Source organism: Diadema setosum, chromosome 11, assembly GCF_964275005.1.
Source record: "Diadema setosum chromosome 11, eeDiaSeto1, whole genome shotgun sequence".
NCBI classification, from domain to species: domain Eukaryota; kingdom Metazoa; phylum Echinodermata; class Echinoidea; order Diadematoida; family Diadematidae; genus Diadema; species Diadema setosum.
This window is the reverse complement of record NC_092695.1, coordinates 13,912,821-13,937,956: the sequence shown is the minus strand read 5'-3', so window position 1 is coordinate 13,937,956 and position 25,136 is coordinate 13,912,821. Positions and strand designations below refer to the sequence as shown.

Sequence of the window (25,136 nt, the reverse complement as noted above, 5' to 3'; positions counted from 1 at the left end):
AGTGTTCCTTTGTTTTATATTTGCCTTTATTATGTACAGGTCAGCACATTTCAGTACTTTGGCAATAAAGCAGAATCCTATGTTAGCTGAAGCTTACTCCAATCTTGGAAATGTCTTCAAAGAAAAAGGCCAACTACAGGAGGCACTAGAAAATTACAGGCATGCTGTTAGACTAAAACCAGACTTCATTGATGGCTACATCAACCTGGCAGCTGCACTAGTAGCAGCAGCAGACATGGAGGGAGCTGTTCAAGCATACGTCACTGCACTACAGTATAATCCCGTGAGTAATGATAGCCATCTTGGCATGGGTCGAAAAGGAAATCCAGGCTTATTCATCTTCTCATTGTCTTATAAATCTGTATATTAAGGGATCTGATCATGTTTATCAAAAATGAAGATCTATAATTTCAGTTTCAACAATTTGATCGGGGACCTACATGTAGGCCCTATGCATATTGATTATACTAGCATATGAATTTGCTTTGCAACTTTTGAAGGGAAGTTGCTAATATAATACACAAACTAAGGATTTGATATAAAAAAAACAAAGAAATTCTTCAAAGCAGTTTTTATAACCTACTTGTCCCTTCCTCCCCTCCCAAAAATAAAAGAGTGTGATATGAGTAAGATTTCCGTAAAGTTGCCAATTCGGCCATGTTGTGTAGGAAATTTGTAGGAGGGGGCTTCTGATTTGGGTATTTTCATAATCTTCAATAGCACTGTTGCTTTGACTTTGGTTATGACTAGGTTAATTATTTGTACAATCTTAAAAGTTTTTTTTTTTTTTTTTTTTAATGCCTCCACCACGAAGTGTCGCCAGAGGCATTGGCCCGAATTCACGAAGGTGGTACGAATGAAACCATGGTTTAAACCATGGACAAAAACCATGGAGTGCCAAGTGTCGCATGGAATATTTCGTTACGAAATCAGTCATTTTGTCGATGAAATGATTATTTTGTAACGAAATGACAGCATTTTGTAACTAAATGAACATTTCGTCCATTTCGTTAACGAAACGGTCTTTTTGTCGACGAAATGACCAATTTCGTAACGAAATATTCCGTGCGACACTTGGCGCTCCATGATTTTTGTCCATGGTTTAAACCATGGTTTCATTTGTACCATCTTCGTGAATTCAGGCCATTATGTTTCAGGTTGTCCTTCCGTCCTTAATTTTGTTGACAGCATAACTAAAAAACATTTGAGGTATCCTAATGACACTTGACATGTATATGAATGAGTGTGTGAAGTTGTGTTTATCAACTTCTGGGTGCACATGCTGAAGGTCAAAGGTCAAGGTCAAATGCTCAAAATTTTACTATATCCCCAATATCTATGCAATGCTTGTTTCGGGTCGTGAGATCAAGGGTCAAGTGAAAATATTAAAAATTTAACTTTTTAGCTCACCTAGTGAGCTATTGCAATCTTTCTTCGTCCGGCATGCATCGTGTGTAAACTTTTTACATTTTCATCTTCTTGAAAACCCCAAGACCGATTTTCACCAAACTAAACAGGTACAACCGTAGCATCCCTAGGGGATTAGGATCTAAATTTGTTAAAATGGGCACCATGCTCAACCCAGGGGGCCAAACCCCTAAATTAAGGAATCTTTAAAAATCTTCTCTAGAACCAAAAGTGATACAGCAACATATCTATTTCCCGTTTAGATTTCCAGTGTGAATTTTTTGCTTTGTTTTATAATTGTTTTTATCAGGACCTCTACTGTGTGCGAAGTGATCTCGGAAATCTCTTGAAGGCCTTAGGTAGACTAGATGAAGCAAAGGTAAAGTACTCTATTTTAGGTGATTTTGCCTTAAGGGTAACATTAACCCAAATCTGCTTACTGTATGCTGCCCAAAAATGGCCACTTCATGCCAGTTATATGGACAAGCAATTTCAGTGGCTGTCTATTGGCTAGAATATCCTGTGCACAAGTCAACCAGTGACTTCACTATGCCTTCACAGATTTCATACAGATATTGCCATTTCACAGTAAGCTTACACCACTGATTTTGAGAAATTTTATGGTAGGACAATCTAAACCTTGATTTTGGCGGCATATTACATTTAAAAAAAGAAAGAAAAGTATGGAATGCCAAGAACAAAAACAAATGAAAACAATAACAGCTGTGTGTAACAGTAAAAAATATTTGTTCAGTGATGAATATTAATTTCAGTGAATCGGTGTTCTATTGCACTTAAATGCATGTTGTCTCAATGATAAACATTGTGGAACAGAGAGTGATCGTGTTGAGACGAGCCCCTAGTTCTTTGGACAACAAGACAAGATGCAGCATTGGTGGCCAGTTCGCAAGCTGACAGTGGCTCATGCTGCATTGCTGCGGCAGCAAGCTGCGATGAAGCCTTTCAACATGTCGTCAGAGGAGCTGTGTCCTGGTTTTGGTTTGTGCTGAGGGTCAGGTTGGCTTCTGCATGCATCATCAGGCGTATAGCGCTTAAGCTGCTTTGTGCCAGCATGTGTGCAGTGCTGCGCGTGCTGCCTGAATTGGCTTGACCGAGAGCAGAGCCTGGCCGAGTCATCCTTCACCCAAGCCAATTCAGCTTGCCTTGCTTGCTTTGAATCTCTCCTCTGCAATGCAAGAGTCAAGAAATTGTTATCTGCCAAAACTCACTGATTTTGTATGATCCCAAAATCCCGAAAGGGTTGGGTTGCCAGCATACCTCTTGGTCTTTAAGATGTGTTGCTTTCAAGTTGGTTAGTCATGCCAACACATGACTCAATGCCTGGTAGAGGTGAGATTGCCTAGTGCTAGAATACATCTGCTGCAGCACTCTTTTCATCAAGAGAGAGAGGATCAGATGGACACCTTGCCTCATGATTCAACTCATTATCTTGTGTGAGCAAACTGCATTAGTCAGCCAATTCCACAAGTCCTGATGGAGAAGGCAAAAATTCTGTGCTGTAAGATTGAAATCAGTACGTTTGAAAAATACTGTTTTGACAGTCATGTATATGTATGGCAACAATTCCAAAACTTATCAAGATATAACAGTAATTGTGACCTTGCAATTTGAGACTTGGTGTTTGGTTGACATGTCCAGTTTGATCATGTGCGCTCTGGATAGACTCTGCGCTAGTTATAGTTGCTTTACATGAGCCAATGTCAGTTTGATGAATTAGCTAATGATGCTTTCTTCAATTTTGCCCTTGATTGCACCCCGTTTGTATTCTAGTACTTAAAGGCTATTCCTGGCTGCAAATGAAAATCTCCCGACCATGGCATAGTCTGATACCGAAAAGTTGAACTGTTACTAGAATGAATCAATCTCTTTTATGTGTGAATAATGTTGAATAACTGTTCTCGCCAAATTTTGCTACCTTAAGTTTTGCAGATCATTACTAACTAACATTTTTTCTTTTTCTTCTCTCATTCTTTATATATTCATTCATGCACTTCTCAAGGTTAAGGTCTACATCGGAAAGAGTCATCTGTGTGCCATAGGTTGATTCAAGTTGTGTTCCTTTTATGCCCTTCGGGATGACGTCGCACGGACCCAAAGAGTTGCCCCTGGACGACGTCAAATGCATTAACGCCTGGGAATACTGGTTCATGACTTGGTAGTTCCTTCAGAGTTAGCCAAGCAGTAAGACATGTGTTGTGGCTGGAGGAAATTTAAGCAAACTATTCCACAAGAAAAACAATACACAAAAAAATGTGAAGAAAAAAGAAAGTTGATAGGAACATGCCAATTTGTGAATATTAACAAACGTATACAGACTATTTGAGGAAGGAAAAAAAGAATGATGTACACATTTATTAAACTCCACTAAAGCAACATCATTAGCCAGTATTTAAAGACGTCATCAGGTAAAACACACATTCCTTTAAGAACAATTCTGTCACACACGAGCGCTGTTCTGCTGCACCTGCGTGCGTTTGAGCTCTGTCATGCGCAAACTACAAGCGCGGGGATGTGGTCTTCTGTGGCTGCTTTGCCAGGCATTTTCTTGCATTGTGCATAATGCTTGCAGGCGTTGTGCTGCCAAGTTCTAGGCATAAGCTGAACTCTGGGCATTCGTCTTGAGCGCTGCCTTTTTCCTTCTTTTTTTTTTTTTTTTTTTTTTTTGTAATGTGTCATGCGCATTGCTGCCAAGAACTGGCTAGTTCAAACGAAGCGTGATTTGCTGCAAAGCTTGCGTTGCACTTTCCATTCAGGTTCCAACCACTGCAGGAACGTGTTGGTTCACCAGCTACCAATGATTGGTGTACCCACCAAAAATGACCAAAACCATATTTATCCTAAAACAAAAGAGGTTTTAAGCATCTTTCACTTGGACCTCTGAAGCAATGTGAAGTTGAGAGTACTATTACAATTTATGCAAGATGTAGTTGCAGATTTGTTATCATTCACAGTGCACATCAGTAGCACTGTTTCTCTGATTATCATGTGGGCTGTACAAAATACATGCAGCCTACTGATGATGCTTTTATTTAGAGATGACCATTTCAATACTTGCGAAGAGATCTATGTGAGAACCAAGATACTTGCTGTTGGTTGAAGGACAGAAAACGGAAATGTGTTTGCACAGTCATTCCAGCAGAATACTGCCCAAGCTGCGTTAGTGCGTAGTTTACATGCATTTGCCGTGGTTCTCCAGCCAATGAAGAAAGCTTTGGTGAGTATTTAAATTGATTAATTGATAATAGTGGATTTGAAAGAACTTCTCACCATTGGATCAACTCTGGATGCTGAGGATTTAGAGTGGATCTATGAATAGAGAAATAGCCAGAGCACTGTACTGTTGGTTGGGGTGCCAAGGAATCAAATCCATGTAAGCTAAGAGAGCTGTGCAGGAAGTGTATGCTGTCTTTGCGCATGATTTGTATGCATTTCCCATGGTGATCCAACAATTACAGCTGGTTCTGATTTATCTGTGTGACAACATTAAATTCCTGAGATTTCTCATCAAAGTTTAAGCTAAGAATGTCTGGGGAAGAGTTGAACTGGAAATGTTTGGCATGGTATTACTGTATGAAGGACATGTTAAATCTGAACCTAACACTATTGATTGGGTGTCATGGGAGTTGAGATGTGTATACAAATTATTCTGCTGCTTGCCAGCGCGGTAAGCGCGCGTGTAGCCATGTCTGAGAATCACATTGCAAAGAGAATGGGAGCATTTGTCCCATAATGATTAAGGCAGAAGTGTTCGATCTGCCTGTTTGTTATGCACAAGTTGGCAAAGAACAGTGGTCCATTCCTTAGTACCAAAAATAAATGATTCTCAAATGTGACTGCAAAGCCACACTCCCCATATCTGCACGGCGTGCAGAAAAACACTTTTCTCAACTTAATACTAATTGGATCTCCTTATCTCCCCATCTCTCTGTTTCTATCCACCTTGCTTGCAACTGGTTGTGTGGGCACTCCCTCTATTTTGCCTCTCCTCTCTTCTTCTCCCTCTTGCTTTTCCTTTTCCCTTCTTCCTGGCAACCCTTGTCGTTGCCTGGGTGCTTCGACTGTGCGGTGTTGTTGGCTCCACTGTTGTAACAGGCATGTTACTTGAAGGCAATCGAGACCCAGCCAAACTTTGCTGTGGCCTGGAGTAACTTGGGGTGTGTGTTCAATAGCCAAGGAGAAATCTGGCTCGCCATTCATCACTTTGAGAAGGTAGGGTCCTTTTTCGTTTCTTCATAAAAAGGATGAGAAGACTGAATTATTTAATGTTTGGTACAGTAACTTTGTCATACCTAGGGCAAGATCATCACTGGTTATTGGGGGATATTTTCATACTACTTTCTCACATTGGCTATCAAACACAGGGTTGCTAGTTATCAGGCAAAGCCTGCATTCAGGCCCTGGTAGTATCGAAGTTAAGACACTTTTGTTTACAAAGTAGCTTCATGTAGATGTATTTCAGGCCCTTTCATTTTAGCTGGCATCCCTGCAAACGGGATTATATCCCTACTCAGACATGGTGTGTACTGGGGCATGTAGGAATCACTCTGAGGTCGGGGCTTGGTAGGTTATTTAGCAACACTTCATTAGTGTTGCTAAGTCATTTACTTTGTCATTCACTTAGCCGAAAGGAAATGGATTCTGATTATAACTCAGTAAATAACTAAGCCAGAAAAGTACAATTTTCACTAAACCCTCTTGAACTTGTGTGGTAACGACCAAAATAGGTAAACACAATTCCTGCGACATATTCTACAAAGCTGTAGAGTTGATTTTTCAAAAAATTCAAATTTCTGCTAATTTATAATGTATTCTATATGTATAATATTTATAATGTTTGTGAAATCAGACTTTTTCTATAAATCGAAGCTCCAAAAAGGATATTTTCAGTGTACCTATTCGTAATTGTCTTCCTAGCGAATGTAAGGGGACAAAAATTGTGCCCTCAAAAATAATTTCTGAAGTACTTTATGACATTTCTCTTCCTGTTTTTTTTTTTTTTTCATTTTTTCAATAAAATTTGTCAGCGACAGAGCATTAAACCATTTTATTGACTTTAACCTTATCCGTGTCACGGGCCAATTCAATCGGCCCAAAACCTGCCATATAAATGCTTCGGCCGATTCAATCGGCCCTATTTTGATTGACAGATTACTTCAAAGGCTATGATACTACCACTCTATTAACTCATTTGTGATTGGCTGACAGTGTAAAGAAACAATATCCAGTGCGAAAAAAAGCTTCCCTTCCTTTAACCAATTAGGAAAGCCTTCTCAAAGTCCAAAAAATTGTGGTGGCCCTGCCCATATTTATCTCAATTCAGACTGCAATGTATTGTGTACAGTTTGCCATAGGCTTCTTGTGTGGAGAACTTACACGAATCTGTATATATGGGACTGTAATAGAGATCGCTGTGTGCGATGAAAAGATCGTACACACGGGTCAATTTTCATCTATTCTATCTAAGTCAAAATAGTAAAATATGAAGTGAAAACATTCAGGATAGGGATTTCAACATCTTTAAATTCTGTGAAGGGGTATAGTTACAGTAATATCGGCCTCACAAATGATCTGTAGAATGGATAAACACCGCACATTCAGTGCAGCAGTTGCAACCGTTTACTCAGTACTAACAGCAGTGCAATGGGTCTCTAGTTACTTAGCCGGGGCTAGCGGGGCAGGGTGCTAGGAGCAATAAGGTTACAGTAGCCTCATACCTCAAGCTGCACAGTCTCGGTCTCGAAGCTGAGTTATGTTTGACTGTTGATCATTATTATCAAATAAACCATTACTTTATGAACTTATGTTCAATGAAGGTTTATCATAAAACAAATGACTGCAGTGAGAGTTCAATTCTGTTTCAATATGGAGAGTGCAAATACTATAGTTAAAGTCTAGCATACTCAACTGGAATGGACATTCTGAAAACAATATTTTCAGTGACAATTTTTACCCTTAGATTCGGCTACGGCAGTTGCACTAGTTTGATGAGTTTCTCCTTGTAGCCGCTTGTGCTCACACCTCTATCCCTCAAATACTCAGTTAATTCCTTAACTGTCCAGTCCTTCCATGGCTTGCTCGAACTTTGGCTAGAACTTTAAGCTGACGCCATCACAAAGCAAGATTATAGCAAACAAAAGTTGTCGATTATCCGCCGTGCATGTCAGACCAAAAATTGCTCAAAAACTTGAATTCCTGTACAATTTCAATGCAAATTGTGCTTACAGGCAAATTTCATAAAAGCATGATTATTTGGATATAAACTCCAAATTTTATTGTCCGAAAATGGAAATTCTTTTTGCCCAATTGATCGTGGGCCCGGCAGCCACTGAGCAGCGCCAGATCGACGTTGCTCTAACCGTTTCAACTGTTGAACGGCAAACAAGGTAGCAGCAACTCCCATCTTTTAACGTCTTTTGGTATGACGCGGCCGGGGTTCGAACCCACGACCTCCCGATTGTGAGGCAGCCGCTCTACTTACTGAGCCAACACATCGGTTTTATTGGGGGTTTTATTGATTAAAATCAATTAATAACATATTTTCTTGTTCGAAACAATGTCGCGGACAAGTTTCATCGAAAAAACAATGAGAAACATAAAGTTGAAAAGACAAAGAAATACATAAGAAATTCAAAAAACAATAAGAATACTTAGGAAATTTTTTCTGATGGTACGATTTTGTTCTCTTATATTTGCTCAGGACACTAAAAAGAATATTTACACAAAAAATGTGCCCATTTTGAACTTTATTTACAGATATATACTAAATTGTCTGATTTCATGCATCATTATGCATAAATTAGCATAATTTATCATAAATTATAGATATTTTTTGAATTTAACTTCGTGGGACTCTAGATTACATCATAGGCAATACATGTGCCAATTTTCATCGCGAAAGCGCGGTCGACAGCCGAGAGGGAGGCCCCCCCCCCCCCCCCCCATGTTCTACCTGAATAGCCCGGCCTATTTAGGGTTAAGTGATTGTGAAGAAATGTAGACCAGTGTGTAGCCAGGAATATATATTAAGTGATATTTCTAGTTTTGATTTGTAATAATTATGACCATAACACCTTGGGAGGTGAAACCATTAATCAGCTCTTCTGTCTTTACACACAATAGCTGTTTTGAGTGATATAATTATGCAAATCTTCTGTCTTTCAGGCTGTGACACTAGATCCCAACTTCTTGGATGCTTACATCAACCTTGGTAATGTTCTCAAGGAAGCCCGCATCTTTGACAGGTGAGACTTGAGTGTGCAAAGAATGATTTCTTGCCCATTTTGCTCGCTGTTTGTGATTGGTAGAAAGCCCCCACCTAGTTTGACAAGTTTCTCCTGAGGAAGAAAGAATCTCAGTTTGTTCAAAAGAGCAACATATCCCCCCCCCCAAAAAAAAAAAAAAAATCTTTTATAGAGCCAGACGTGGCCGGCATAAATTGATACAATGAGTTAGTACATTGATGACTGTAGTTTCAAGTTTGTTGATGGCGGATCCAGACATTTCGTTTTATGAAATCATTTTAAGACTGGTGTGATGATGTCACAATGTCTGATCTTTATCTCATCTGCAGAGCGGTTGGTGCATATCTCCGAGCTCTGCAGCTTAGCTCAAACCATGCCGTTGTACACGGAAACCTAGCCTGTGTGTACTATGAACAAGGGTAAGTACTTCTGCTGTCCATCAAGAGGATAGCTTTATGTGCACACAACAGACACTAGCTTAACTTCAGACTAAGTCTGGAATAAATATTAATCGCAGCTGAAATGTACAGTTCGACCTCGATTATCCGGTCTACTTTTATCCAGAAATCTCTATTATCCGGACGCGTTCACGCGTGAAGGACTTTTTTTTTTATCCAAAAATTTAGAAAAAACAGTGACATCTTTTCATGAATCTATTTCACTAATTTCATAAGATGTGCATGATAGGTTTCTCAATATCTAATGAGGTAAAACATGTATGATTTTCACATAAAGATATACTTTATTTTTGTGAAGAAGGGACTACAATTTTGCGCAGGCTAGCATAGATTACACCACCGTTGCGGGGTACACTAGCTGCCAGTGCACTGGGACGGCAGCTATATACATTAACATTGTCTCTCCCATATCCGGCCAATTCACTTATCCGGATGAGCGCTGGTTCCGACATGACCGGATAACCGAGGTCGAACTGTACAATGAAAAGCCTGGTACATAAGACTCACACTTTTTCACTGATGCAACGCACAAAACACAAAACACAACTACAGCTTTTTCTCACACACTGGCACAGTCCTGTGAATCACAAGACCGACGACGAAAAGCTGTACCAAACTCCAGAATTGGGCTCACTTGCATATGGAAGGACTTCATATACATTCGCACGATTGACAGTCTTGTTAGGAAAGTGTACAACCCCTGAGGAAGTTTCCCCAAAGTTCTACGATAAAATAAATTAAAAGTTAACCCGAGCTTAGTTAATCAGCACTTATTTTACGGAAAAGATGAACCCATATCGGGCCAACGCACTTGTGTAAACAAACACCGCAGTGGCCCAGCACCGTTTGCACACACATGCCGACAGGCAGACAACTCTCCAAACAGTCGCTCTTTATTAGCAAACAATAACAAAACATAGAGTTATATATCATTTGAAATACAAAATTCCCTTTTAAATGATATATGACATGCTGCCATTTAATGCACAGTGCAGTCATAGCACTCAGCAGAAGTGAAGTACAGTCATCCATTGTTTGCTTTCATTCATGGATTAAAAATAGCAAATGTTGTAATTTTACACATCCAGTACCGGAAATGAAATGATCAGAGTGTCAACTCTCTGGACATATAAATATCATGACCACTGATACAATAATTGCAGGTTTATGTTTATATTTATGACGATGACGATTATGACGATGATCAGTGTAGCAAAGCATTCTGGGATATGTTGCCAAAGGTTAGAAGGTGAAAGAACTTTGGAATGACATTGTTTATATGTCATCTCATTCACTACGGGATATTCCGTATGTGGCCCCTGCGGCGTTTGAACGAACTACGGAATATCCCGTAGTTGGCTCGATATGGGTTAAGAATCGACTTACCTTATCGGTTGATATGACAAACTTATACGTATTGTGAGAAAATTTGCTGATTACCACATCCTGCCATAAAAGAATAATTGTGACGAACGAAACATTGAAAAGCAAATTTACACTTTCCCCATTTTATAGAGTCTGTGCTGAACGCAGTAACACACTGCACAAGTGCCCGTCCAGTCTTGATCTCTACATGTACTATCTGAAGCGGGAAGACTCTGAAACAAACATGTTTCAGTTCCGTTCCTTCCATGTTTCTTCTAAACCACATAACATAATCATAATCCTTCCATTTTCTTTTTCGCGAGGTTCCATTTCTTGACTTTCCGCTTTCAAACACGCAACAAACGAAACATTGAAAACCGAATTCACGCTATCCATGTCTCTTTCCCGTTTTGCAGAGTAGTTCATGTTTTCTTCTAAACCACGCAATAAGACACATAAATACCTGCCAATGTTCCTACTAAGTTATTGAATAAAATCATTCGATTTTCTTTTTCGCAAGATACACAGGCATGTTATTAGGTCAGACCACACCGCAACGAGAGAGAGAAAAAAAAATAACGCATTCAAAAACTTCTCATGTGGCGACACTCGTGGTCAAAATGGACAATAATATTGGAATGCGTGTGCAACTCATTATATCCTTATCTATTTTTAGGTCCAACCTCCAGTTGTTTTGCTGGCTAGTAGATATGAGCGTATATGATTAAAGCTGAAATAATTTATGAAATCATAGCGATCCCACCATGTGAAAGTAACGTAAAAATAGTTGAATAATGCATATTAATCTACTTAATTGAGTCGGTGTGTAGAAAAAGAAACAAAGACATTTAACAATTTGAATAGATCTGGGATTGTTCATTATCATGCAATAAGTGATAATATAAATATGAGTGCATATGATTTAAAGCCGAAATAATTTAAATGAAATCATTGCTATCCCGCCGGGTGACAGTAGCGTAAAAATAGTTGAATAACGCATGTTTTGAGCAATTTTGGGGTTGACGAAAATTTTTTGAAGGGGCGTGGCTTCAGAATGGTATGCCCGGGCGCGACAAATTTGGTGTCAAGAGTTCTGCGTGACTTGAAAGTAAAAAGTCAGCGAGCGGCACGGTCAAAAAAATTTTGCGCGCCGGAATGGTCGCGGAATTCGTCGAGGGGGGGGGGGGGCATTATGATAATAATTTTAATGAAATCATTTAAATTCCCCCCCCCCCCCCCCAGGTAAGTTAGGGTTTGAATAGATCTGGGTTTGTTCATTATCATTTAACACTGCATTTCACTATGAAGATTTTTCTTTTCTTTAAGAATGTTCTATGAGGTACAGATCTGCGTAAAAAGGATCACAACCTTCCAAATTCAACCCTCTCACATATTTTTCAAGAACGGGTGTACAAAATGCGGCATTTTCGGAAGAAAATAGAGAACGCAATTTTTCATCCCTTCAGGCGCAACAATCGTACATTGTATAGGATTACAGCTGAAATGATTCATGAAATTATCGCATTCACGCTGGGCACCAACAGCGTAACATACTCGCAAGTTACGATAAACAACGCATGTATGTTACTCTTTGCGCTGGTGTTGAGAAAAACTTAAACGCATTTTATACAATCTGATTTTGTTCATTGTCATTTTACATTGTGCACTGTATTTCACAAATGAAAAAATTCTTTCAGAATGGTTTGATACAAGAGGAAGAGAAATGTTTTTAACTTGTATATTTTGTTGGTTTTGACCACAGGTTGATTGACCTTGCGATTGACACCTACAAGAGAGCAATCGAGTTGCAGCCACACTTTCCTGATGCATATTGCAACCTAGCCAATGCACTCAAAGAGCAGGGCAAAGTAAGTGTTAGATTCACATAAGATGATGGGTTTATGTCACCATTGTTTTTCGAATTTGAAATCAGTCAAAGCATAATTTGTCTCTCCCCCAGGCCTTTTAGTCCCCACCCTTCCACATAAACTGCTATCACATCATGCTAAAATATTTACACTGCTGTTTCATGACTTTTGTTCTGAAGTTTTGCTCAACTTTTGATGGCAAAGTTGTGTGTTCCTGATCTTTTGTTTGTTTTCCTGGATGCATGACACACTGAATATACTAGTAATGTTACAACTTAGTTTATGATTTCAACAGCAATATTGAGCAAATTTATAGCTTTACAGTAAAAAAGCTATTTCTGTTAAAATTTGCATAATTGATTACATATAAAAGAAACTTTAATTAATATAATTCAATTGACTAAGCAATATTGACAAATGCAGGCAGAATTTGGTTAGGATCAGTAGATGATCAACATCAGCTATCGTATGGGCAGGCATTTTAGACTTTCTTTTTAAACTGCAGAAGTTAAATTTTCTAAGTATAGTGTACTTGGCAGGTATTTTTATCAGTGTGATGTTTTCAGACAGGCCTGAAATGAGGCCCTGGCAGTCGCAAAGTTCAGGCCCTTTCATGTACAAAGTAGCTCCATGTAAATGTCTTTCAGGCCCTCTTTTTCATTCTAAATGGTATCCATGATGATGGAATGTGCAAATTACACCATGTTCCCATATAAACTCTCAAAGCTGCCCCCCCCCCCCCCCCCACCCCCGAGCTTGCAATGTTCTCGGGTAAGAGTTAGTCGGAAAGAATAGTTACGTGTGGTCATGTGGAAACGATGCTGCCAAGTGTAGTACATTTTATTTCATATTTCTCCGATCACTATTACAGGAGAGATCCCGCTCGCGCATACGCAGTCGAATCGCTGCACACGTTTGATACCCATTGGGAAGCAACTTTCCCTCTGCAGTCAAATGCCAACTTTGTCATGTTTTTTCGGGTCACCGGCCCAGGAAAGATTTTCTTGAGGGAGAAAAATTTTCCTTTGTCTTGCATTTGAAGAATCTTGAAATATTGTGGCGTAATTCTTCGGAAATCGAAGTTTTCCCATCGTGATCTACAGTAGATATCTACGTACAAGATGGCAACGCCATCAGGTAACACTGCTACATGTACTCCCAAGCTGCAGAAAACCAGTGAAACACTGTTCCACTGACAGCAGACCAGGTAACTCAAATCATGAGTTTAGATTAGAAGCATACCCTCCAGACAGGACTTCAGAAAAAACCTTCAGAAGGTTCTACAAGAAACCCCTTGAAAGTACAAAGAATTTTGCTCAGGCAGTCCTACAATCGAATCACAGCTTTATGAACTATCCCCAAAGCCATGTAAATAGAACTGGGAATAAAGTAACCAGATTATCTTGAACCGAAGGACTGGAAATGAAAACCAGATGTTTAGAATACTGATCTACAATGTACATGCATGTATGCATGTATGTGCGACAAGAACGATATCCTGTGGAACATTATGTCACAGACTATGAGAAGAATGGTTATGCATGAAATCATTGCCCATTCAGGATGAGAGTACAATGACCATAGATATTTGGTGAGTCATTGGACAAGGACAATAATGCAATCTGCATGTTGTGTTCACATCACATACCTGTGGTTGTACAAAATGTGGCTACTTTGCTTCAAAATCTCCTGTAATAACGATCAGAGAAATATGAAATAAAATTGTAGATTAAATGAGAACTTACCATTTGAAGTTTGATCTTTATTTTATGAATATTTAGGAGGAAGTTATTACATGCCCTCCTCACCCACCCAAAACTTCAAACAGTAGTGTAAGTTCTCCTATTTGATCTACTGAGAGTAGCCACATTTGCAGCTTTGAATATTGACTGCGCATGCGCGAGCGGGATCTCTCCTGTAATAACTTCCTCCTAAATATTCATAAAATATTGTTTAATCTACTATTATATGTAAACTTTGCAGGTGGCAGAGGCAGAGGACTGTTACAACACTGCACTACAACTGTGCCCAACCCATGCGGACTCCCTCAATAACTTAGCCAACATCAAGAGAGAGCAGGGCAATGTTGAGGGCTCTATCCAGCTCTACTGCAAGGCCCTTGAAATATTTCCAGAGTTTGCTGCAGCCCACTCCAATCTTGCTAGTGTGTTACAGCAGCAGGGCAAACTACAAGAGGCTCTGCTCCATTACAAGGAGGCAATCAGGTATCCATTTTTCAATAAACCCTATTCCAAAGTTCAGTTTATACTTATTAGAAAAGAATTGAAAATATCAGATTACTCTTGTGGGATTTCTGGTGTCATAATCTATCAGTTATGCTATTGTTACAGTATTTGAAAAGATATCAGTGTTTCTGTTTCATTTCTTCTTTCAGGTTTACAAAAGTTGACAAAATGATAACTGAAATTTTGTAACAGGCGTTCAAAATGACAATGTATGCTCCTCTTGACATTTTGCACAATTTTGTGATATGAGAAGGCCTTGTCATAAGGCTTCTTGACTTTTTTATGCCTCCCCCACGAAGTGGTGCCAGAGGCATTATATCATCAGCTTGTTTGTCCTTCTGTCCGTCCATCTGTAATCACTTTTGTGGACAGTGTAATTAAAAAGTGCTAGAGGTAACGGAATGAAACTAGGCATGTATATGAGGGGGTGAAGTTGTGCCTATCAACTTTGGGTGCAGATGCTCAAGGTCAAAGTTCAAGGTCAAATGCTCTAAATTTCACTATTTTACCCATATCTTAGCAATGGCTGAAGGTATTTTCTGAAACTTCCAATAAAGATTCTCTGGTGAGAGTCTTGGGTCATGAGGTCAAAGGTTAAGTGAAAACGTTAAAATTTCACTTTTTTTTCTCCATATCTCGGAAATGGTTCAAGGTATCTTCATGGAACAGAGTACATATGCATGTACTGACTGGAAGTGATTAGGGGTATTTTGGGGTCATGGAGTCAAAGGTGAGGGGGTTAAAAGGTCAAGGTCAACTCAAAGTGTCACTTTTTTCCCTCATATGCAATGCTAGCAGGTATTTTTTTTAACTTGCAGTATGCATGTATTCCCTAATAGACATTCTCTGGGAAGTTTTTTGGCAAGAAGGTCAGAAGGTCAAAGATCAAGTGAAAGTGCTGAATTTCACTTTTTCCTCCATATGTGTTGGAAGTGGCTCAAGTATCTTGAATTTTAGTACATTATGCATGATCTGCAGTGATTCTCTTCGGAATTTCTGTGTCATAGGGTCAAGGGTCAAAGGCCATGTTAAAATGCCAATAATTTCCTATTTAATACAGAAATTACTTTGTCTCCATACCTTGAAAATTACTCAATGCATGAACTCATAGCCCAAGGGTCAAAAGTTAAATAAAAGTCCTCAAATCCCCAAATACATGATCTCTTTGAAAATATAGCCATTTATCCAATTAAACCTAGTTCAAGGAAAGTGAGCATTTAACACATTTGTGACAAATATGTCATTTTAATATTTTGCCAATTATATGAAACTGTCATCATACATTGTCAAGTTGGGTTGGGATCTGCCCCCTTCAGTTTTAGCATAGCCTGATTGTTAAAGGGGAAATCCAGTCCAAAAACAAGTTAGTATGATAAAAAAAAAGAATAAAATGTTACAAAATCAACAGTAAAAATTTGACTGAAATCAGATGAGAAATAGGAAGTTATGAAATTTGAAGTGTTGCTTATTTGCTGCAAACTGTTCTTGTACATTGTATATGAATATGCAAATAAGCTGACCATGTCACAACCTCACAATTTTCCATTGATTGTGTACAAAAAATGACAAAAATTCAAGGTTTCTGTCATTGAAGTCCTGGTTGAATAACTTCAGAATAGTGATCAGTTGGATATATTAGGATTTGAGCCTCGGACATAATTGCCTTTGAATGAAAATCGGGAAGTTCCAAAATTTTATGTCAAGCTGTGAGGGTATGACATGCTCACTTTGCCATTTGCATATTCATGTTGGCCGTTCAAGAATTGTTTCCTGAAAAATTAGCTTCAAAATGTCATAACTTCCTTATTTTTCACCTGAGTTTAATCAAAATCTTACCGTTGAACTTGTAATATTTTACTCTTTCTTTTTAGACTAACTTATATTTGAGCTGGGTTTCCCCTTTAAGTAGGCCTAAAATCAGAATAGTCTTTCATCATCATAGGCAGGGCTGATTTGCTGAGCAGTTGCCATCGTAAATTCTAGTAAAAAAACAGGCAATTCAGGGTGAGTTACAGTGAGCTATCTGTACCCTCAACACATCTCTTCTTTGCTGCAGAATCTCACCAACATTTGCTGATGCCTACTCCAACATGGGAAACACCCTGAAGGAAATGCAGGATATCCAGGGAGCACTGCAGTGCTACACCAGGGCCATCCAGATAAACCCGGCATTTGCAGATGCACATAGCAACCTAGCATCTGTACACAAGGTGTGTTGAGAGATAATACAAATGCAAAGGGAATATCTTCACTGAGCCACAATGAACATTGCATGGTTTCAATATTCACTGTGAGTGGTCATTACCAGATGAAAGGCAGGCAGTCATGCGTACTCTTTGGAATTACTTTCAGTCTTGTGCATTCCAATGTTCATTTGCTCTGTATTTTCTGTATCAAAAAAACCCATGTTTTGTCTTGCCCTCTAATCCAAAGAGTGTAAATATTGGGGGGGGGGTGGGTCCATGTGGGGACTTCAGTTGTACTTGTTTATATTCTTCTTGAAAACCCCTAGATGAATTTTCCCCAAACTTGGCAGGTAACATGCCTTGGGGGTTAGAATCTCAATTTGTTCAACTGGGCACCATGCTCCCCCTAGACCCCCCCCCCCCCCCCATCAAAGAGGAAATCGAGTCCAAATATAAGTTAGTCTGATAAAAAAGAGTAAAATCTTACAAGTTCAACGGTAAAAATTTGACTGAAATCGGATGAAAAGTAAGGAAGTGCTGACATTTTGAAGTTTTGCTAATTTCTGCAAAACATGTTATACCATCACAATTTTCCATTGAACGTGTACAAAAAATGACGAAAATTCAATGTTTCTGTCATTGAAGTTTGAAACATGATGATATTCCTGGTTCAATAACTTCAGAATAATGATCAATTAGATGCAAGGATTTGAGCCTCGGACATAACTGCGTTTTAATGGAAAAACTGGAAATTTCTAAATTTTATGTCGAAACTCTGTGGTAAGTTGTGAGGGAATGACATGCTCACTTTGCCATTTACATATTCATATTGACTGTTCAAGAACTGTTTCCCCCCAAAATAGAGAAACTTCAAAATGTCATAACTTCCTTATTATACCCCCGCCACACGTAGTGTGAAGGGGGGGGGGGGGGGGGGGTATGTAGGAATCACCGCGATGTTGGTTAGGCGGGCGGTCGGTCTGTTGCAAAATCTTGCGTCGCGAACTCCTCCTACAGTTTTGAAGCAATTTAAATGAAACTTAAGGTAAATGATATATGTGCAAGACATGTTTTTTGTGTTTGTCGGACAATGCGTTGCCATGGTAACCATAATTTTACCAAAACCTTGTGGATTAAATAACTTCCTTAGTATTTAAGCAATCAATTTCAAAATTGGTATCTATAATGATCTATAGGTGTTGTTATGCAAGACACTCTTTTTGTTTGTACTTGACAAAGCGTTGCCATGGTAACCGCATGTTTTCTTCGAAATCTTGTGGAGTGAACAACTTCCACAGTTTTGAAGCAATTGAAATCAAATTTGGTAGGCATTATGACCTTGAGGCATAGATGTGGAACACATAATTTTTGTGTTTGTCGAACAAAGTGCTGCCATGGTAACCATAATTTTACCAAAACCTTGTGGATTGAATAACTTCCACATCATTCAAGCAATTATGGTCAAATTTAGTGTGTATGATGATCGGGAGGTGTAGTTATGCAAGACACCAATGTGTTAATATAAGAAAAATGTGTTGCCATGGTAACCGCTCATTTTTGTGTCAAATTGAACCATTTAATCTATGAAGGTGAAATTTGGTGTGTATGATGCTCTTAAAGTGTAGTTTTGTAAAATGTCCTTTGTATCGGACAATGTGTTGCCATGGTAACCACATTTTTTTTTTTTTTTTTTTTTATCCTGTGGAGTGAACTTCTTCCACAATTTTCAAGCAATTGAAACCAAATTTGGTGGGCATTATGGCCCTGAGGTATAGATGTGGCACACATAATTTTTGTGTTTGTCACACAAACCGTTGCCATGGTAAACACAATTTTACCAAAACCTTGCAGATCGAATAACTTTTCCATCATTCAAGCAATTTCATACCCCTTTCAGGTAATCGTGGATGCGGATAATAGGAGCGCTAAGTCGTAAAATTTCGATTACATGAACGGGAGAGGAGTAGAAAAGTGCGCATTATTTTGATGCTGCTATTATGCGCATAATTGCAGCATGAGGAGTAGATCGAGAATACATGAACGCGTTTTATGACTTATCCGCACTAACATTCCACAGTTCGGTCAAAGGTCACTCGATTTCCCGCACAACCGCTGATTGCTGAGCTTTAGCGCGCGAGAGGTGTGCATACACGTGAGGATATTTACCGGAAACATTACGTCATTATAGAGGCGTGCGCCGTAACCATGACAAATAACTCCGTCCTTCGTACCATTATATGAACGGGTGCTCGTAAAAGTAGTGCGCACTTCATGGGATATATGAACGCGATTTTCACTACTTCATCCGCATTATTTGGATGCGGATAATTGAACCGCGATTACCTGAAAGGGGTATCAGTCAAATTTAGTATGTATCATGATCTAGAAGTGTAGTTTTGCAAGACACCAATGTGTTAGTTTCAGGAAAATGTGTTGCCATGGTAACCACTCATTTTTGGATCAAAATACACCATTCAAGCTATGAAGGTCAAATTTGGTGTGTATGATGGTCTTTAAGTGTAGTGATGCTGGGGGAAAGCATGTTTCCATTTGCTGTAAGTTTTATACTCGGTGTCAACTCTAGTTGTACAGTGAACTAAAATTATTCAGTTTCCAATCCGACAAGTGCACAAACTTGGTATTAACGTCATTGCCCTCATGACATCACATACTATAAAGCAACACTAGGGGTGGAGGTATTAATCACCTTCAGTGATAATTCTAGTTTTTCATCCGATTTCGATCAAAGTTATACCGTTGAACTCGTAATATTTTATTCTTTCTTATCAGACTAACTTATATTTGGACTGGATTGCCCCTTTAAGGAATATTACCCATCTCTGGAACCAGAAGTGATAAAGCAAGGTTAATACCATGAGTTAGTACATTGATGACTGCAGTTCCAAGTTTGTTCATAGCAGATCAGGGGGTGCCCCCCGACGTTCCGCGCGATGTATCGCCATCACAAAAAGTGTTGTTTCATGACTTTTTTCTTTCGAGTCTCCCACTTCTTTTGACACCAAATTTGCAGTTCCGAAGTTACGCATAAATATGTACATGCACGTCAGACCAAAAATTGCTCAAAAACGTGAATTCATGTACAATTTCAATGCAAGTTGGGCTTACAGGCAAATTTCATTAAAGCATGATTATTTTGGGGTTTTATTGATTAAAATCGATAACATATTTTCATGTTTGTAACAATGTCGCGGACAAATTTCATCAAAAAAACAGTGAAAAACAAAAAGTAAAAAAAAAAAAAATTTTCTTTATATTGTTGTCCACATAATGTCATAACCTCTAGTAGTCTTCTCATCCAGCAGTTCCAACACCAAAACTTTAAAAATTCATTACTTTTGCATCGATTGTCCGATTTTCCTCAAACTTTCACTAGTGTGTTCTACTAATGTTGCTGCTTTCACTCTATCCACATTTCTCTTTGGGTTTCTTTTAAATAGCAGTGAAGTGCATTGCCATGGTAACAGTTTATTATGGCTCCCAAATGAGAAGGCTTTGAAGATAGAACTTTTACAATTTTTTAAGTGGTGCAATTCAAATGTGGTGCACCTCTTAACCCTATTCTAACTGGGGGGGGGGGGTCAAATTGACCCCCCCCCTCGACGTTTCGCGCCACGATTCCGCAACGCGCGAAGATTTTGCCGCGTCGTTTCATGACTTTTTTCATTGAAGTCTCCCGCATATTTTGAGACCAAATTTGCGATGTCCGGGTACACCGTTCTGAAGTTATGCAATGTTTTGCATATGCATGTCAACCCAAAAACCGCTCAAATTCATGATTTCGTGTGCAAATCCAATGGAAACTGTTTTTTTGTTTAATTGATATAAATTAGATTATTTCAACTTTTAAATATTGAAATAAATCAATTCTAATGTAGATAAGCTTGAAAAAGTGCCTCCAACAAATTTTGGCAAAAAAACAATAGAAAGCAAAAGATCGAAAAAACAATAAAATACATAAGAAATTAACAAAACAATAAAAAACAAAAAATGATTTTGATTGCGCTATTTTTTTACAAGAAAATTGTTTGATGTGTCTTGAGGAACTCTGACACAAAAATCTAATAATCCTTCAGTCTTTTTGATGGAGTTATAGGTGAAAATATGATTTCATGCGTTAATTTGCATAATTAATTTATTAAAAAATATGAAATCAACATTTTTCTATTGTATGACCATGTAATCTTGTAGTTGACATCCGGCTCTATGTTCAGGCAAAATTTTGCGGTGATCGCGCGATCGGCGGCCGAGATCTGAAGGGGGGGTCAAATTGACCCCCCCCCCCAGTAAAAACTTGGTCTCAAATAGCCCAGTTAGAATAGGGTTAAACTAGATGCAAAGATGTGCAGGATGAAATGCTAAAGGGATGGTGTAGTATTCAGCTTTTAACTTTTTGTGGGATACATAGAAAGCACTTTATGAAATGTAAAAAAAAAAATACAATATTTCATCAGAGGTTTCCCATTATCAAGAAAAAAAAAAATAAAAAGATTTGAAACCTCAAGCCCCATCTCAGCCAAAAATGTAACCATCCCTTTGAGTGTAGAAGAAAATGCATCATCATCACAGTGCATTATGCCCCCCAAATCATGAAAATGCTTTTATTGACATTCTTCTTCAGTTTGTCAGCAATTAGAATATATATATTTGGTACTCATGAGCTCAATATGAAGTTGTGCAGGACATTTTAGGACAAGTAGTATGTTGCCATGGTAACAGTACTTACGTCACTGTTTTTCATTTTATGGCTGTGTACCAATACAGATGTATTAGATGGGAGTACTTATCACCTTCAGTGATATTTCTAATTTTTATTGGTTTTCTAATTTTCCTTAGTGAACGAGTATCTTTAAATGTATTTATTCTGTTTTTAATTCCAGGACTCGGGGAGTATACCAGAAGCAATTGAATCCTATCGAACAGCTCTCAAGTTGAAACCAAACTTCCCTGATGCTTACTGCAACTTGGCACATTGTCTTCAAGTAAGTAACAGCTTATAAAACATATGTAACATATATGATTGTTTCATATAATTTGTTACAACTTTTTCCGTAAGTGGTATTAACAGAAGATGAGGGGGGTATTTCATAAAGCTGTTCGTAAAGTTACAAACAACTTAAGAACGACTGGTGATCAGTTCTTGTGCTGAATTATGGAAATTTTGATAAGTATAGCACATCAGAACTGATCACCAGTCATTCGTAAGTTGTTGGTAACTTTATGAACAGCTTTATGAAACAGGTCCCAGATGACACATTTTGACACTTGCCATGTTTTTTTTAATGCCTAGTCAAATTTTTTGGCACTGTAAAAACTCGTGTATACGGCACAATTTTTTTTTTTTGCGTCAGAAATACGAAAATTAGTGGTGCGCTTTATATACAGGTACAATGTACAACAGAATCACAGCAAAAGTTCTGACTTACATGCAAAAGTACAAGGTCAAACTGGGGCTGCATGTGATGTATAACATGTGAGGTGATTTTCTGTGGACTCAAAAACATAATTTGTAAAATGAATTCCAGTTTCCCTTACCCTGTACCATAATCAGTCGGTATCTGCCACAACGATAATCCATACATGCCAGCTGTGCATGTTGCCGATGTGTGAAATGCATGCTCTGTGTTTCTGCTGTATCCGGGCAATTACCCCCAGAGGGCAATTACCCCCCGGCTAAATACTGTTTAGTGGTAAGTTTAGAGTAAGGATTAGGGGTAGGTTTAGGGTTAGGAGTTTGGATTAGGGTTAGGATTAGGATTAGGGCCAGGGGAAGGGTCCGGGGTAATTGCCCTAGAACCGTTTCTGGCTCGGTTACACTAAACGGAAATTTGCGTTCGATAAAGGAATCATTATATGTCTTTTACGAGTAGAAAACAAATGACTGTTGATCATAAAATAAAGTAAAATAGTAATCAGAGCAACTCCATGCTTCAGAGGTAAAGTTCTTTTGAATTTTGAGAAATAACAAGCAGTTTTGCTGAGTGTGAGACCACAAAAAGCTTCAGCTTTGAGATCGTCACGATTGTGCTGGCAGGAAGGTCTCACCAATTCTGACATGTGGCTCCAGCATGCACAGTGTCTAATTGCCCTGTTCCAAATCCCAGGGCCCCATCCATGAAAGTTTCATGCACGCGGACGCAAAAACGAATTCCTTTCCACCAGCCTGGCCTGGCTGGTATGTGTTGGGTGTCAAGTTTCCCTCTATCTACAATCGTTTTTCTTATTCTTTATTTTGAACACTATGTTTCACCTTGCAAGAGACACCTGGCTGCCAGCCAGCAAGTGGCTTTGTGGTTTGTTGCAGTTTGTTGCAGTTTTTTTTTTTTTCCCCCATTATTCATGGAATTGGGGCCAAGGTGGGGAAAGATCAGAGTGATATAAATATGAGATAAGAGGAGCCAGGGAGAGTGAAATCGAAAGAAGAAAGTCTACTCAGGCAAGTTGTTTTTTACACCAGCAAATTGTCATCACTATTGATAATTTTCTTTTCTTTTTTTTTAACAAGTCTCAAAGTCTGGGTGCGACTTATAAACGAGTGCGCCATATACGTGAGTTTTTACGGTACAGTGTACTTCGCAGGTGTTATTACCAGTGTGATGGATTATGCAAATAGATACCATGCCCACAAAGAAGCTCTCAAAGCTGCTCCCTCGTCCTCAAGTCTGCAGTGTTATCGGGTAAGAGTCTGCAAGAATGCTTGAAAAGTGAACTTACGATACTCGGGTGAACATGAGAGCCTGGGTAACTAACGGTAACCACAAGTGCTTCAAATATTGACATATATGCGCCTGCATGACTCATGAATTCTCTCACCTTTGAGTACTCATAAAATAATGATCTAACTGTAAGTTCTCAGTGTAATCTTTCTGTTATCTGTTATCCCTAAGATTGTGTGTGACTGGACAGACTATGAAGCAAGGATGAAGAAACTGGTGTCCATTGTAGCTGACCAGCTGGATAAGAATAGGCTTCCCTCTGTTCATCCACACCACAGCATGTTGTACCCATTGTCTCACAGCTTCCGCCAAGCTATTGCTGCAAGGCATGGCAACCTCTGCTTAGAGAAGGTAAGTGAAATACTGGTGCCAGAGGTTAAAAAGTCATTTGAAAGATAATGGCGAGGGGCCATATTCTGAGGGCTTAATTAGCGTTTTATAAGCACTTATTAGCGAATTGGTATTCTGAAAGCTTAAAGATAATAAAAAGTTTTGGTACGTCAAAAGTTTCCCTGAATTTCCGTGTTTCAGGTTAAAGTATCTATCATATAACTAACACTGTGAGACTTACTCGCCCCAAAGTGCTCTCATTTCTTAGTAATCATGCAATTAACTGCGACCAGCAGCCCCATACGCATAGCGTAATGGGGCTTCGCATTGTAGCATCCAGGATCATGACAGATTTAGTATCTCGGGCAAATATCAACATAAAATCCACAAAATTCTTCAATTTGAAGACTTACCAATTAAGTTGAAGTCTTGAAAACAGGCTTCAGGCAACGTTTGGTTCTGCCAATAGTCCTTTCCTGTTCGAATTGATGACTGAATGTGACTCTGTCGAGAGGACCGTGGGAGAGCTACATACACTGATTACTACGGCCAGCGCATACGCACACATCACATGCGAACAAATTTCAAATCCATGAACGGATAAGATGTTTGTGTGCGCATGCGCTCGCCGTCAATTCAGTGTAACTCTCCCAAGGTCCTCTCGACCGAGTCACATTCAGTCATCAATTCGAACAGAAAGGGACTATTGGCAAAACCAAACGTTGCCCAAAGCCTGTTTTCAATACTTCAACTTAACTGGTAAGTCTTTAAATTGAAGAAATTTTTGGATTTTAAGTTGATATTTACCCGCGATACTAAATCTGTCATGATCCTGTAAGCTACAATGCGAAGCCCCATTACGCTATGCGTATGGGGCTGCTGGTCGCAGTTAGCTACACAGTATGCGTATGGGGCTGTACGCTGCTGGTCGCAGTGATATTCGCACAATACGTGTACTACCTCGCCGCCGCCGTACGGCGGCGGCTCTGGTACGAAACCATTATTGCATGATTGCTAAGACATGAGAGCACTTTGGGGCGAGTAAGTCTCACAGTGTTAGTTATATGAAAGGTACTTTAACCTGAAACACAAACTAAGACAAGGAAATTCAGGGAAACTTTTGAGGTAATACCAAAACTTTATATTATCTTTAAGTTGGGACTTCATTAACTACCATGTCAGGAAGCGTTTTTGCGGGAAAGTCTTGCACGTATCAATGCGCATTCATCACTGAGAGGACTTAATTACAGAATTAATGACAAATCGGTATTTTGAGCAAG

At 39.0% G+C, this 25,136-nt stretch overlaps 1 protein-coding gene across 1 annotated transcript in view; it reads left to right on the top strand.

Moving 5' to 3' along the window:
* The window catches only part of LOC140234639 (UDP-N-acetylglucosamine--peptide N-acetylglucosaminyltransferase 110 kDa subunit-like), a 55,852-nt gene that overhangs the window by 11,689 nt on the left and 19,027 nt on the right, over positions 1-25,136 (top strand). Inside the window, exons 3-12 of the mRNA XM_072314671.1 lie at positions 40-283; positions 1,718-1,786; positions 5,521-5,637; positions 8,590-8,669; positions 8,999-9,088; positions 12,255-12,360; positions 14,344-14,585; positions 16,663-16,816; positions 21,691-21,792; positions 23,698-23,877. Of these exons, the coding sequence (XP_072170772.1) occupies positions 40-283; positions 1,718-1,786; positions 5,521-5,637; positions 8,590-8,669; positions 8,999-9,088; positions 12,255-12,360; positions 14,344-14,585; positions 16,663-16,816; positions 21,691-21,792; positions 23,698-23,877 (1,384 nt within the window). The remainder of the gene's footprint in view (positions 1-39; positions 284-1,717; positions 1,787-5,520; positions 5,638-8,589; positions 8,670-8,998; positions 9,089-12,254; positions 12,361-14,343; positions 14,586-16,662; positions 16,817-21,690; positions 21,793-23,697; positions 23,878-25,136) is intronic.